This window comes from Aedes albopictus, chromosome 3 (assembly GCF_035046485.1).
Source record: "Aedes albopictus strain Foshan chromosome 3, AalbF5, whole genome shotgun sequence".
In the NCBI taxonomy this organism is placed as follows: domain Eukaryota; kingdom Metazoa; phylum Arthropoda; class Insecta; order Diptera; family Culicidae; genus Aedes; species Aedes albopictus.
In genome coordinates, this window is record NC_085138.1 from 406,917,637 (window position 1) to 406,934,684 (window position 17,048).

At 39.6% G+C, this 17,048-nt stretch overlaps 1 protein-coding gene across 3 annotated transcripts in view; it reads left to right on the forward strand.

Annotated features, from left to right (window-relative positions):
• The window catches only part of LOC109403945 (endoribonuclease Dicer), a 30,106-nt gene extending 16,455 nt beyond the window's left edge, over window positions 1-13,651 (forward strand). The window contains 4 exon segments of one of the 3 annotated variants that reach the window (NM_001352974.2): window positions 2,026-2,280; window positions 2,352-2,799; window positions 2,873-3,545; window positions 11,029-13,651. In NM_001352974.2, the coding sequence (NP_001339903.2) occupies window positions 2,026-2,280; window positions 2,352-2,799; window positions 2,873-3,545; window positions 11,029-13,312 (3,660 nt within the window). In that variant the 3' untranslated portion in view covers window positions 13,313-13,651. 3 annotated transcript variants of the gene reach the window in all.
• The last annotated feature ends 3,397 nt before the right edge of the window (window positions 13,652-17,048 follow it).

Sequence of the window (17,048 nt, forward strand, 5' to 3'; positions counted from 1 at the left end):
TTGAAGCAGGGGGATGCTCTTTCAAATTTATTGTTCAACATTGCACTCGAAGGAGCGATTAGGAGGTCAGGCGTGCAGAGGAATGGCTCTATCATCACACGGTCGCACATGCTCCTCGGTTTTGCGGACGATATTGATCTCATCGGCATCGATCGTAGGGCAGTGGAGCAAGCTTATGCTCCTCTGAAGAGAGAGACAGCGAGGATAGGCTTGACGATTAACTCTACCAAGACGAAGTACATGATAGCGGGTAGAGACAGAAGCAGGCCTAGTGGTGTTAGTGCTGAGGTAGTGATTGATGGGGAAGTGTTTGAAGTTGTTGAAGAATTTGTTTATCTTGGAACACTTGTGACATGTGACAATGACGTTTCCCGTGAAGTGAAAAGGCGTATTGCAGCTGCGAATAGGGCCTTTTACGGATTACGTAGCCAGCTTAGGTCCCGTAACTTGCAAACGCAAACAAAATTCGCTCTGTATAAGACGCTGATTCTTCCGGTTGCCCTCTACGGTCACGAAGCGTGGACGTTAAAGGAGGTAGACCGAAAAGCTTTTGGAGTTTTTGAGCGCAAAGTGCTGCGGACAATTCTCGGTGGGAAACAAGAAAATGGAGTGTGGCGCAGACGCATGAATCACGAGTTGTACCAAGTGTACGAAGATGCGAATATTGTGAAACGTATAAAATACGGCAGACTTCAGTGGGCTGGACACGTAGTGCGAATGTCGGAAGAAAGAATAGCGAAAACAATATTCAGCAGAGAACCCGGTAGAGGTAGGCGACTTCGTGGGCGGCCGCGAACTCGCTGGCTGCACGCGGTTGAAGAAGATCTACGATCCCTACACGTTCGGGGAAACTGGAGGAACATCGCCCAAGACCGACGAAGATGGTGCTCTACTATACGCTCGGCATTGGAGTAAAGTTACTTTGTAGCCAACAAGGTATCAAGGTAGGTAGATACTGTACGTGCCTAACTCTATACAAAATTTCAAATCAATCAGTTTGAAATTGTCTTAGTTATAGCGGCAAGTGCCCAAAATAGGTACACCTGCCCAAATGGTACAAGACCCTAGGTACTGAAGTCTTTGTTGGGTTTCCTATTCATATGGGACCGTTATGCGAGTGGGGGCAGTATATGGGGATTAACACAAAAGGCCGAATCACGAAAGGCCGAACCACAAAAGGCCAAAACCAGTGTAACTACCTCATAAGGCCGAATCACGAAAGGCCGAAGGTAACGAAAGGCCGAATGTAACAAAAGGCCGAAAGTAACGGAAGGCCGAATTATGAAACACGCGTATGACCTCGGTTTCCTGTGGCGGCAGAAGGCCGCCGAAGTATCCGATATCCGATGCACCTGATTTGCATCGATTCGAATTCAAGGTAAACAGTAATTCCAATAGTATGCTAGGTATAATGCGAACAGAAGTTGTTATCTTTTTTTAAGTCCGACGAGCGTCAGCGAGTGCGGACAGCAAGCGTTTCTCCGATATACAGCAAACGTAGTTGTTCGGTCAGCTATTTGTCCTTCATATCATTTTGTGCTGCCGTTATAATCATATTATGCCATGTTCTGTATAAATAAATATCACTATACATGTCACATTTGTGGACAACAGGGTAGACAACTTCCAAACATATTTGAGGAAAATGAATTTATTTTGAACAATATTTATTTGTTTAAATGTTTTCTTTTGTTATAGACATAATTGGTAAAAGTAATGGAAAGGCAAGTGTTAAGTAATAGAATGACTACTTTTGTAGTTCGACCTTTCGTTACTTTCGGCCTTTCGTTCCCTTCGGCTTTTCGTTCTTCGGCCTTTTGTTACCTTCGGCCTTTCGTGCTTTCGGCCTTTTGTGATTCGGCCTTTCGTGATTCGGCCTTTCGTAGTAGTCCCAGTATATGTTCTGATCTATAATCTAACGAATGAGCATTAAAAAAAGACAACCAAAATCATTTGGACCGAGGACGCAGGCTTTCCCGAGAATTTGTTATTTATGAATCTAAAGTTTGTATATCCCTTCGTCAGGTTATCGAACGGTTCAAGAAAAATGAAACCAACGTTATTGTAACGACAAATGTGCTCGAAGAGGGCATAGACCTCCAGATGTGCAACACGGTGATCAAGTATGATCATCCGCAAACGTTTGCATCTTACCAACAGTCGAAGGGAAGGGCCAGGATGAAGGACAGCCAGTATATGGTGATGTTGAATAACGAAGAACGACAAAAATTTCTTGAAAAGTACCGGCTGTATAAGAGTATTGAACAGGAGCTACAGAGGGTAAATATTCTATTTAACATTCCGCTCACTCTCGTTTATTTACATTCACGCACAATTGCTCTTTCGTACAGTGCCTTATCGGAAAAACTATCAACCGGCCCGATCCTTTGGATGCAGACGTCCACAAGGAGTTATATAATGAGATTATTCCGCCGTTTTTCACTGCCAAAGGTGCCAAGCTGGATGCACTCTCTGCCGTTCAACTTCTGAACCGATACTGCATGGGAATGCCACGGGACGCATTTACCAATACCAACGTCACATGGGAACGTGTCGATCTGAAAAACGGTCAAATTGTGGTGGAGGTGATGTTGCCACTGCAGTCCACGGTGCGTGAAAAAATCTTAGGAAATCCTATGCGCAACATTAAGCTGGCCAAACGATCGGCGGCTTTCAACGCTTGCCGAAAGTTATACGAAAATAAAGAGCTTAGCGAGCATTTGATTCCGATTGATTGCAGAAATCAGCTGAACAACTTGAAAGATGTCTACTTCCGCCACTGGGCTGATTTTGACGAAGGTGAGTAACTATTGGAGTAGGCTCCATATCACGCTTGCTAAATAGGTTGATATGACTTTTTTTGCGATTACAGATTCCGGAAAACTAGCTGGAACACAGAAGTGCATACGAACGCACGCTATTGAGTATCCGAAGCAAACGACCGGTTGCTTCCCGGAGCCTGGTAAACCCTGTTACATCTACGTTTTGCGCATTGGAGCCGGCTTCGAGCAAGATCCTTCGAACGAAAATGTCAACATTTTCCACTCGTTGTACAACTCGGAAAACAATTTCGGAATAATGACGACGAAACCGCTTCCAGTTCTGGCAAAAATGAAGTTCTTTGTAACGTTGGGACTTATCAATGTACACCTTGTGGAGACCCCGATCGTGTTGCCTAACGCGGGCTCCGAAGTAGAACTCGCTCTGCTGAGGCAATTCCACGTTACGGTATTCCGCGACGTGCTCCGATTGTGGAAGGACTTCCTTGTTTACGATTACGACAACGGGATCAACAGTTTCATGGTAGTGCCTTTGAAGAAATCGACCCACTTGGATTGGGAACTCATTCGGCAGTTCCAGTATTTGAGCGAACCTCCGTCGGAAATGTCGACGATGGCTAGGAGCAGGATGGATTTCGAAGCGGACAACTACCGCCACAAGGTGATTCTTCCTTGGTACAAAAACAACAAGGAGCAACCATACGTCGTTACCATGGTGCATGAGCACCTGACGCCGGGCAGCCCCTTCCCAAATGCGGAGTACGGGTAAGTGGTGTTTGGCTTACGGTTTTTTTTGCTTTCGAACAGATGTTTCTCACGGTAACAGTTCCAAAACAATAGTCCATCGCTTACTGTTTAATTTCACAGCAGGTTGCGTAGTGAAGTGTAGGGTGAAAGGACATTTAAGTTACTTTGCTATAGTACCATAGCACCATAGTCTCACGTAGAAGATGTGGAATTGAATTCAGGTTGTGACCGAAAAGACTTGGACTAGATGACAACAGAATTCAAGGGACAATTATTCAAACTTATTATTTTGAGGACACTAGTTCTTTTACAATATTTTTTACGTGATATGGAAGCTTATGTATAAATTAGTAATTCATACAAAATTGGCCATGAGGCCCTGGATTATATATTCCAGGAAGCTTTGATTTCAGGCATGTGGTCGATGTGCTTTGCAGTAATGATTGGAATAGCTGAATGTATAATCAATGGCAAACAATTCTGTAAAAATCAGATCTTCAAGTCATCTGATATTGTTATACTGATCATGATGCTGCATAGTATATCGAACATTTGTCGAAGTCATTTATGTGCCGGGAATAGTAGTTTACGCAACAAGGTGCAGAATGAAGTTTTTTACAGCACGAGTCGTACATTTATCCAACGAGGCTTGCCGAGTTGGATAATTACGACGAGTGCTGTAAAAATCGAGTTCTGTATCGAGTTGCGTACAACGTTTTTTGCAATTTCATAAATTACCACCTGATGATAGATTTTACCAAAACTTTGTCATCAAACTGCACACTGATGTTCATAGCCATGTTTATGGAAGTCTGATCATAGTAAGTTATACTGTGCAGTTGTCACAATTTTTCAAACTTGAGTCCAGAAAGCATCAAGAAGTTGATCGAAACTGAAAACAGTGCTGTAATGGTTCATTACGCAACGCAAATCAGTGCTGTAATGAACCATTACCGCACTGTTAATTTAGTGTGGGAAAGTAGGCTATTTCCTGGCAGATATGTGTGATGTAAAACAGCCTATTACGATGAGAAATTGCAAAAAATATAATTCCAAGTTGGTGAGAATATTATAAACTGAGGGAGGGTAATAGGCCCAGTCAGATCCATTCAGAATGGGCAATGCGGGTTAGTGTATGGGAATGCCATTGAAGGTTTGTAATATTCTCCGAGGCTTTCGAAATCCAACAGGGCGCGTCCCCGGGTTGCGGATAGGGGGAAAAGGGAGATTTTTCGCATTTGTACTGTAATCAGCCAATGTGATATTATCTCCTATGGTGTTGTAGTGCGAATGAATGATCTCATTCTATGGGAATTCGAACCTTGTAATGTATTGTTTATTAACTTCAATTTTCTAAGCTTGACAAGGTTTTGAAGACAAACATGAGATGAGAGAATTGCCTAATAGGAAAGTCACATCAGCAAAGCTTTTACATATGCAAATGCTATCCATGGGGTCATGCCTAGCATTTAATATGTATGGCAATGACTGGTTCTTACCTAGCAGGGGTACTACAAGACCACGCGGACAATTCGATTAAAGGCTCAAATGGGGATAATATATTTTCCAGAACTGAAGGGACTTTTTTTCCGCGGTGGCTGGCGAGTCGGAGAGGGTAAAAGTTTCCGTTTGTTATAAATGACAAAATAAACAATCGAGCGCTTTTTTTTTTTTTTGACTTGCTTGGTATTATGTGGATTATTGTTTTTTGGTTTTGAAAGGTATGCCTTAAAATTATTTTGCATCTGAATAGCATTGATATTGTCAAGTCTGTACCGACACCCTAATCCCACACCAAAATACCCTTTTCCTATCCCATGGCGTTTATGTGGTCAGCAAAGCCTATTCAGCCATTACCCCTCCTTATCATCGGCTTTGGACTGACTTGCGCTCTCATTGCCCCACCAAATGCTGCAAAATGAAAAAGAAAATGAAAAATTCATACCAAATTGGCCATGAGGCGTTGGGCGAGGTACAAGAATAAATTCGATCATTATTGGTCGGTCGGTGTTTACGTAGACGAGAATTAGATAAAAAAGATTCTATAACATTCCCAAGAAAACCATTCCCCAGAAAACCAATCCCCAAAATTCCATTCCCCAGAAAACCATTTCCCAGAATGTACCATTCCCCATAATGTACCATTTCCCAGAAATCCATTCCCCAGAAATTCATTCCCCAGAATGTACCATTCCCCAGAAAAGCTTAATACCATCAGGGTACCAGATTCCGCTCATCCAAGGCCAGTTTCACAGAAAAACATCATCTGTTGAATGACTGTTAAGCCAATTTGTAATGTTTTTCCATTTTATGTTAGTTCAATCTAAGTACAAACAGATACGAATCAAGACTTATGTAAAACTTTTCATAAAAGTATGATTTTATTACATTTGGTGTGAGACCAAAGTGGTCCTAATTCCGCTCACGAACAAATTTATGCCATCTTTTAAATAGACTTTTGCGGAAAAGTGCATTATTTTTGCAACTCTATGTTTTTACAATTATTTTTTCCTGTTCCGTAGGAGTGTATAATAGGGGTTAAACAAACTGTGTACTAAAATCGGCAGATTTTACGATTTTGATGTATTTTCTTGCGTGAGCGGTTATTGGAACACATGAAATTAGCTACAGATTTTTTGGGCCCAATAGCCGCTCAAAAAAATTCATTGTTTTGTTTTTAAAATTTATGTTATCCGGTAAATATTTCATAAAATGGCTTTGCTCTCGTCTAATTGATATTGTCCAAGAATATCAGCACCGAAAAGAGTGTATTTAGGCGTGTAAACTTGATTTTTGCAACAGTGGGCGGCTATTGGGTCATGAGCGGCTACTGGTACACTGACGGTATATTCTGCTAAAAAGTATAATTCGTTACACAAACAGTACAATGTTGATCATAATGGTATGTTATAGGCAAGGATTTTAACCCTTTCTTTCCCATGGTAGCACAGGTGATCCACTACTTTGCACTGTTCATACAAATACAGTATAAGTTAGATAATTTCCATTTTTTCATCAGATGTTTGTATATGTTTAATGAACTATTATGCAAAGTTTGGTCAAAATTTCTCTGCTCGTTTATGTTCTAGAGCTTAATGATTTAGCGAAAGTCGGTATTTTTTCTATTTTAATTCAAACAATATTCAAAAATTCAATATTCCGAAACCTGAACATTTTTCTCAACGAAAAAAAATACTAACATGCCCTATAGTATGTATATTAGCACAATAAAATATTGTTTTACAAACAAGTTGACAATAAAACACTAATTTAATGAACAAACATGTGGATCATCAGTGATCCATTGGGAACATAACGACATTTTTATACTTTCTGATCTAACCTGTTCCTTGTTAGCATGTTTGTTTACATCCAAGAAATTTGCCATTGTTAATAGTGTTTCATGTAAAAATGTCATTATTTCATATAATATTATCTATTTAACGCCGGCAATATGTCGCAGATTAATCCAGGAGGGTATATATGGTACGAGAAGAGAATCCATAGATTCTAAGCGAGTCATATCCGAATAACTACTTATGATAACTGTAAGAAGTCCGACAAGTTTCATTAAGTTTTGCAGAAGGGCTAGATTAGAATCTCAAAATGAATTAAAGGTGTGATGGACGAAATACCTATGTATATAGTTTTGAGGAAAAACAATATACAAATAAAAAAAAACAAAATTTATATATATGTGCCTTCAGTGCATCCATCTTCCCAATGGATCACAGGTGATCCACCTCAAAAATCAAATTTTTCATTTCTAACTATATTTTGGAGTAAAACTATACATCTTTTGTTCTGGTGATTTGTTTAGAAACCATTTTATCTATTTTTAAATGTCAAAAAACCTTGTGGGAAAGAAAGGGTTAACTTTATAGTGTTTTTACGCGCAAACATCTATTTCTTGTACGGTATTTTAACAAGTTAAGTGATGTATACATACATACATATTAGACTGGGTCAACAAAGTCGATTTTTTGGAACAATGCTTTTTCGATTCCTTTTAGCGTCCAAAACAACTGTGCAAAATTTGGAAACGATTGGTTGCGTCCCCGTATTCCGCATTGCGATTGAAAATTGTATGGAATTTAGTATGGGAAAATGAGCTTTTTTGCATTTTTCTCATAAATTGAATTTTTTCGTCTAAAACTATCTAACTAATGACGTTGAAGTATAGCCTAGGATATGCTGAAAAACTTTGCCGAACACCGCAAAGTGATCCGACACTTGTGAAAAAAGTTATAACGCACAGATTGCCCGGTGGTGCTTATCATTTAACATGTAAAGGAATAACATCAATAATAAAATCTCAGTTTTTGGCCTAAGTAACCAAGCGAATATTTTTTTTCACAAGCGTCGGATCACTTTGCGGTCTTCGGCAAAGTTTTTCAGTATATCCTAGGCTATACTTTAACGTTATTAGTTAAACGATATTAGACAAAAGAATTTAACTTATGAGTAAAATGTAAAAAAGGACATTTTCCCATACTAACTTCCATACAAATTTCAATCACAATGCGGAATACGGGGACGCAACCAATCGTTTCCAAATTTTGCACAGTTGTTTTGGACGCAAAAAGGGGTCAAAAAAGCTTTGTTCCGGTTTGATGCGGTCAAATTTAAAGTTTTTCCATACAACGTTGACCCACTCTAATACATATCCATAAAAATATTCTACAATGGTTCAAACGTTTATTTACCATTGTATACAGTTGCATGTTGATCTTTGAACCTATCTTGAAAGTTCACACAATGTCATCATTCCAGTTGCTATCAAATGTTTTGTTCTAGACAGATTTGTAAAAATTGTGCAGCACGTGTTTAGCGATGAATAACGTTTTAATTGTAATCCGCAAAATTTACAGAGAAAACGCATTTTCTACTGCTGTTGTTCAGTGTACAAGATGTTTATGGACCAGTTTATTTATGACCGGTTTATATTAAAAAGATTATTCTGTCAAAAACTTTGAGTTACTCGGAAAGACTCAACTGACCACGTTTTTCTATTTCTACGTAAATAAATGGTTGGAGGGATCCATCCCAATGGCTGTTCCTAATTATTCGCTTCAAAGGCCCTTCATTCATGCGGTATGAGAAGGACTTTTATCATTATTCCAATACTATGGATTATAAAAAAACATAGAACATATAAGCAGTTTTAATGCCAACAATTCTTATAACAACTCAAAAATAATTTTAATGAAGAAAAAGTATCATTGTTTTCCTTTCGGCATTCAAAAACCCAAGAATGTTCCTTCTTTTTAAACAATATTTTTCATAGAATTAAGGAAATTAGTAAAATTATTGAAATTATAACTGCTTACATTTTCAACATAGATTTCCCCTTCTTTTCTACATAAAATGTTCTTTCGAATTGCACTTTTCAGGAAATCATGGGCATTTACAACCACCGGTGTTAATTGCTATAATATTTATGATAAATTTTCTCAAATTTCTAAACACTTGTGCTTGTAGTGCCGATAAGTACCTGAACATTGTAACTCGAAAGAACAGCCTGTGTAGAAAAGAAGGGAAAATCTATGCTGAAAAAGTAAGCAGTTGTGATGCCGATAATTTCCTGAAAACCCATGCAGCAAAGAAGGAAAAATCTATGTTGAAAATGTAAGCAGTTATAATTCAAATAATAGTATACCATTTGCCTACATTCTAAAAAAAGCTTGTTTAAAAAGAAAGAGCATTGTTGGGCTTTTGAACGCCGAAAGGAAAACAATGTCATCACAGACAAACAGACGTCACACTTCGAACATTTTTCGATTGAAATTTTAGTCTAGGAAACAGGTTCGCACGATGTACGATGGCAGAGGTTGATGTACGATGGCAATTATCAGAGTGTTACGTCTGTTATGTAACTTTTTTCCTTCTTCGTTGAAAATATGTTTGAGTCGTTATAAGAATTGTTGGCATTACAACTGCTTATATGTCCATCAACCATTTTCCCTTCAGGAAATTATCGACATAACAACTGCTTACTTTTTTAACATAGATTTTTCCTTCTTTTTTGCATAGGCTGTTCTTTCGAAATGCACTTTTCAGAAAATTATGGGCGTTACAGCCACCACCGGTGTTAAAATTTCATAAATATTTATTAATATTAATATATTAATATTTTTTTCAAATTTCAAAACACCTGTGCTTGTGGTGCCGATAATTACCTGAACAGTGTAACTCGGAAGAACAGCCTATGCAGAAAAGAAGGGAAAATCTACATTGAAAATGTAAGAAGTTTGGATCTAGGGGCGAGACACTGTGCAATCCGGAGCAACTCTGAGCAATCCTGAGTAACTATTTTCGCTCGAATCCATTCAGAAACGTCGATACGAAGCGAGAAATTGGGCAAGACTGCTCGATTTTTCACTGGTATCAGGCAGCCTTTCGGGCAAACCAGAGTGATCCAGAGCTATCCAGAGGAATTCTGAGCAACACGTCGATAACAGAGTCGCTGTATCTGTCTTGCCCCTAGGTTTTGATGCCGATCATTTTCTGAAAAGTGCAATTCGAAAAAACAGCCTATACAGAAAAGAAGGGAAAATGCATGTTGAAAAAGTAAGCAGTTACGATGTCAATAATTATACTAATAGCACAGAGAAACACACGTAAACACTTAGAATAAATTTCATTAAAAAACATCGTCACGGAAACATAATCGCCCAATGCTAAGCGTACTGTGTTTGGCCGGGCCGCCACTAGATGGTGGTAGTGAGCAAACGTCAAACAGGAGCAAAACCGATATCAGCGCCGCGAGTGGTCAATAAACCTACTACAGTAGACGTTCAATAAGTGCAACATGTTTACGTTTCAGTTACCGAATGAAATTCGCTAACTGCAACGACTGACATCCGTCAAACAGTTGTCAACTGCTGTTGAACGCAGCCAAAATGCACTCAAAAACATCGCAATGTAGCTGTAGTGCATCCGAAAAACATCGCAACTCTGTTGACGTTTTGTTTTTGACAGATAGCGGTGCGATAACTGCAAAATTGTTGCACTTAGCGAACTTGCAGTTAAAAAGCATTGCAGTTAAACCGTTTGCACCGAGCGAACGTCTACTGTACTGAATATTTGAATCAACCGTTAAAAAGGTGATCGATGGGAAGCAATGAGAGTGTGACGTCTGTTTGTCTGTGTTAATAGCTTAAATTCTAAAGGCAAATCATGCTTATTTCCAAAGTTTTTCTTGTCAAATGAGAATTTTTTTTCAGGATGTTTCTTCCGGTGATTTCTTACGAATGAATATTTGTTGTTTAGCGATTAATATAAACCATTTAGAAATAAAATAATAGTTTTATTTTCTTTCTGGGGAATGCCGCGTTTTAAGAAATAGTTTTCTGGGGAATGGTTAATTCTGGGGAATGGATTTCTGGGGAATGGTACATTCTGGGGATTGGTTTTCTGGGGAATGTTATAGAATCAATAAAAATCCCATTGGTTTGACAATGTCTAAAAGTAAATCATTTTCTTTTTCTTTCCTTTTTAGGTCCTACGCGAATTACTTCAGCGAAGCGTATCATTTGGCCGTGGTTAAGCCGGATCAATTCCTCATCGAGGTAAAAGGTATCACGAGCTATCTCAACCGACTGAATCCCGGAGTCGAAGACGACGGCAAGAGTACCCGAAGCAAGCACTGGCGGTTCAATGAAATCCTCATTCCGGAACTGTGCCACAACTATCAATTCCCAGCCGACTACTGGCTGAAGGCCACCCTCCTGCCAAGTGCGCTCCATCGCATTCACTACCTTCTTTTGGCGGAGAAGATTCGTGTGGATTTGGCGACGGGTGCCAACGTTGGTTGCTTGGAAAACCACACGATTGAGGACGTGGATGTGGAGTATAAGCAGCGGAAGGGGAAGCAAAGTGAAGAGGAACTAGAATTGATGGAATTTGAGGATGACGAAGATGAAGATGACGAATTTGATTTGGAGGAAGCGAAAAGGTCGCTGATGGCGCCACAGGATTTGAACGAATTGGCAAAGAATCAAATGACTTCCGTTACCGGAGATATTCCGCTGCCATGGCAGGACGACGAGGAACCGGTCGATATCGAAAGAAACTGGGATCAGGTGTCGAAAATGGATCTCGATTACTATAATGCTTTTGTTAACAAGTTCTCGGATCTGTCGGTCCGTGAAATGACTGCAGAGCGGATTAGTTCGGCATACACATCGGCCATTTACAGACGGGCTACGAGCAGTCCGAAGAGGGAACCAATGGCAATTTTGGACGTTCCGGTAGAGCAAAAGTTTGCCATAAAACTGCTGCAATTAAATCCAGCAAACACGATCAATGTCAATCTACAACAGAAGGACATTCTTAAAGCAATAACAACAAAATCGGCGGCCGATGTGTTTGATCTGGAACGTTATGAGTTGCTAGGGGATGCCTTCTTGAAGTTTGCAACTTCGCTGTATTTGATTAAGTATCACAAGGACTGGCACGAAGGCTTCTTGACGGCCGTCAAGGGCCAAATTGTAAGCAATCGCAATTTGGTTTATTGCGCCATTAAGTACGGTCTTCCAGGCATGCTCAAAGTACACAAATTCGACCCGAAAAATGACTGGCAGCCTCCCCTGGCGACGGTTCCGAAAAACATTAAACAAACGATGCAAGCGGTGAAGCACTCCGCTCGCGTCCTGTACCGATTGACAATGACGGATGAAGAGATAAAAACCGGAGTGGTGGATCCGAAGACTAGCGATGAATTCATCGCGCAACTCGAGATGCACGGAAATACACCCGATCCGTCTCCGATGGCCAACTATCTTTCACAGCAGACCATGGGGGACAAGACGCCGGCGGATGCAATGGAAGCATTGCTTGGAGTCTGCGTTCAAACGGTCGGCATGCAGCGATCTTTCAAACTGCTGCCGTATTTTGGTATGCTGCCAAAAACTCATGATGTTCTGAAGCTTCTCGATGAGAAGATCGAGAACCAACGGCTTAGAACACACATCGATTATCGCGAAGTCGACGGTTTTCTAAAAAATCACTCCAGGATCGAAAGCATCCTTGGGTACAAGTTCAAGGATAGAACCTACCTATTGCAGGCGCTTACCCATGCCTCCTATCCGACTAATCGGATAACCGGAAGCTATCAGCAGTTGGAATTCCTCGGAGATGCGGTCCTGGACTTCCTCATCTCAATGTACATCTTTGAGCAGAACCCTACCATGAGCCCCGGACAGTTGACCGATCTTCGTTCGGCATTGGTGAATAATATCACCCTAGCGTGTCTGCTGGTCCGGCACGGTCTCCACTTGTACATCCTGGCGGAGTCGGCCTCCTTTTCGGACACCGTCAACAAGTTTGTCATGTTCCAGGAACAAAACAAGCACGAAATCACCGATCAGGTGAACCTGCTGGTCGAGGAATCGGACCGGAAGATGGCGGAATTCGTGGACGTCCCCAAGGCTCTCGGAGACGTCTTCGAGAGCCTTGTGGCAGCAGTGTTTTTAGACTCCGGAAACGATTTTGCCGTCACTTGGCGGGTCATCTACGGCATGATGGGCAACGAAATAATGACCTTCACCGAAAATACACCCATTCAGATCGTGCGGCAACTGTACGAGTTTAAGCCACCATGTTCGCCGATCTTCAGTCGCGCCATTCCGGACGATGACACGGTGTTGGTGAAGTTGAAATACAAGATCCGGAATCAGCAGCATGAGGCGTATGGGTTCGGCCAGAATAAGGACGACGCCAAGAGGGCAGCAGCCAAGGCGGCGCTGCAGGTGTTGCGGAAGCATTATCGCTCCGCAAAATAGGTTCATTCTGCGTACACGACGGTATCGATACCACATTTGTTTTGTTTTCTTTGATTTAGTAATTGTTGAATAATTGTCCATGTATGTAAATACTCCAGTAGTATCCAGTAGTAGGCTAAGGAATATAGAATGCATTTGAAAACGTGTCCTCAACAGCTCGTTCAAGTTCAACTAGAATCATAATAATCGATACAATAGTAAAGAAAGCTCTCAGTTAGTTTCTATTTTGTCCAAGAGGACAAACAGTTTGATTTGTTGAATCAAAAATCAAATTAAAATCAAATTTAAAAAAATAGATACATAATAATAAAACGTTATAAATCGACTGTTGAAATTAAACATTTGACTCTCTTTTGTGATAGAAGAGATTCTAAGACTAAGGGAGGGATACTTCAAATAGGCTTCCACGTTTCGTTTCGATAGCTTTCAATTTAGTAACATCTAGGTAAGATTTGTGCGTTTTTTTTTACCTTTCTTCCATTGTGTCTTTAAGTTCACCATCAATATCATTGCCCCAAAATCTATTTCCCATCGGGATTCCATTCCAAAGAATGGATTATTCCTAACTACATACTCTATTTTTCACAAAATGGATGCATTTGTTTTAACTATCTAGTTGGAATGGTTCTCGGAATGGTCATTCCATAGTTTCGATAATTTCCGAGTAGCATGTTTTCCATATAAAACTTCTAGAATCTTCTGGCTAGTGAGATTAGATCACAAAAAACATCTTTGATAAAAAACATCTTTGATAAAAAACTCAGTAATGTCTTTAGAAGTGAACATACCAATAATTCGAAAAGAAATTGAAAAAATAATTCGAAAATCGTTTTTTTTTACATTTTAGGCAATCAGGAGGTTCTTCGATTTGAGTCTACCAACATGAGCTTCAAACTAGGTTAAAAAAAAATATTATAAAGCGCCTTGGTGATAAATTAGGACACGCGAAAAAAAAAACAAATTGAGGCAAAATTCAATTTTAGTGTGTAAGTGCAAAACTGGCCGACGAAAGTGCTGAAGATTTTCAAAGAAAACAAATCTTTCCTTCTCAGAAGGGTAAAATTTAAGAATAGCCAGTATTTCAGGAGAAGCTGGTTTGCAGATATTTTTTACCAAGCCCACAGTTGGGTCTACGTGCATGCAGATTTACGGAAAAAAAAGTATTTTAAGTTGCGTGAATATATATACCGTGAGGTCGCCATTCACCGCTCATTTAACGGCATTTTCGTAAAGAATTTGACATTAAAAATCGACGTTTGCGAATATTGCACTTTAGTTTACGTTAACAACTCAACAATTATGTTGTTATTATAGAAAAAATATAAAACGATTGTAAAATATGTTTACAGCCGAAAAAATAAAAATTCAAATCTGTAATCTCTTGGCTCCTATTACCGCTCATGCATCCATTCACCGCTCATAATGGATCCATTCACCGCTCACTGGATTATTTTTTCATTGAATCACAGAAACTATTCATTTATAAAAACAATATAACTTTTATTTACCGAAGTATTGATGATTCATGACGTTCAGTTCATCCTGTTTTGTCAAAATGAAATCTTTAACGGGTTTTACCTGTTGGATATATTTTCCGCTGTTTGTCCTGAACAGTTCCCATGTTGTCCTGCAGCGCAGTGTGAGAAATATTTTTTGAGAACGTGATTTCAGGTACACCCATATAAAAACATGGTGAAATGAAAGTTTTTGGCAGCATGTTACATTCACTTTTGTTACGATACTTTACTAACATCTGATCATTTTTTTATGATTGACCCAAAATGAGCGGTGAATGGGGCATGAGCGGTGAATGGCGACCTCACGGTACATTTTATTTTAGATTACCCAACGTAGAAGTTTGTTTTTATTAATGTCCGAACGCAATATCCAAAGTCGGACAGTCGTCGTCCGGAAAAAAGTGGGAACCCCGAAAATGGCGACTAAAGTGAACCATCATCACCATGTTCTGAGTGCCACGGGTGTGCTTTGCCGGAAGTTCTCCGATGGAAACTTAACCGTGGCACTCATTCAAAAGCTATTGGTCAATAAATCCAGAGGGGTATTCCACAACACCCGTATAAGTTGGTAGGTACATGATGACAGCTAGCTCTCTTCTAGAGCGGTTATTCTGTTACATAACAAATGAAAATACTTTCCAATTTCAGAATTCATAAAAAGATACATCGTAACGGTCACGATGGAGGTACCTTTCGCTAGAGGGAGTTGAGAGTTGTTGGTGGTCGCGGGCGACGTGGACGTAACTGTTCTCGTAGCCTACAGCCACTAGCACAACACCCCCTTCGTTGTAGGGTGTGACGCAAATGCGCAATAAACCGTATATAAACACCAGAGGTGAGTATCTGTTACAGTTTCTTTCTTTCAAGAACAGCGACATTTGTACCTAATTGTTGGTGACAAGCCTACGTTTGAAGACTCCATTCGTTAGGATGCTTTGGACTTGACTCTATGTAGTCGGTCTATTTCTGATTAAAAAAGCTGACATGTTTCTGAAGATAGAGCGATGTCAGACCAAAGACACATCATCTTCGAATGGAAAGGGGCTCTAGCGATAAAAAAAAAGTTTAAATGTCCTTAGAAAATTGATTGGGAATCCTACTCATCTATCCTACAATTCGTTCAGTAGGGTAAGTGTGCCGATCGTTGTGGTAATAAGGTAAATTAATTCAAAAAAATATGATCGTACCATCTAATGAACGGTTTCAAAAAGTTAGTCGGTAGTTTTCTATCCAAATTTACTGGTAAAAATATGAAAACTATCGTTTCTCTCTGTTTTTGATCAATAATCGCATATCACAACAATAGGCACACTGTTCCTATTATGGAGGTAAAATTTAATTTCGGTTCCTAATGTTGCGGTATCCCATTGAAATCATATGGGATACCGCAACATTAGGAACACTACCGTAACAATAGGAACACAGCAGCAGAAACATTAAGGAAAATATTTTTTAAAACTAGGTTTTTGGGCAAAACTTAAGCACACAAAAAGTGCAATCTTATAAATTAAGCATAATACATCTATTAAAAATGCCTTTTGGTAACATTTCAGTCGAAAAAGTGCTCAAATGCCACTACCGCAACATTAGGTACTACCACAACGAAGGGAACAATTACCCTACAACATAGAAAGTCACATCAAACCCATGACACAATTAAAGGAGGCGTTCACATAAAAAAACAACAAATTCTTAAAGCCTATCAAGAGAGTTGCCTAACCAAATCAGGAAATTCAAGCGCGCCTATAGCGAAGCGAGCTACCTGGGCTCTGTAGCATAATCGGGCTAATAATATTAGCTACAAGCTACAAGTTACAAGTACTAATATTACAAGTGCTAATAATTTGTGTTGTATAAAGGCTCGATTTTCCACTAATATTATTAGCACTTGTAATATTAGTGACCATGAAAATACAAGTTGTTTGGGTTCATTTACCTGTCAAAATTCATCCGACAGTTCACTATTAATTTGAAATGGCAGTTGTTGTTTGTTTATTTCCTGCATTTTTTCGAAAAGCATCCGGAAGAAAAATGAAAAAAAGTTAACAGAATGTTCGTTAAAAATAATGTCATAGATTCGGAAGTTTTGCAATCTCTATACTGCCTATGATCGCATATCAGTCCCATATTTGCTGGGTTTCCTATTCATATGGGACAGTTATGCGATCATAGGCAGTATACGATACATGTGCTATTGGATCATTTTCGACCGCTCTAAC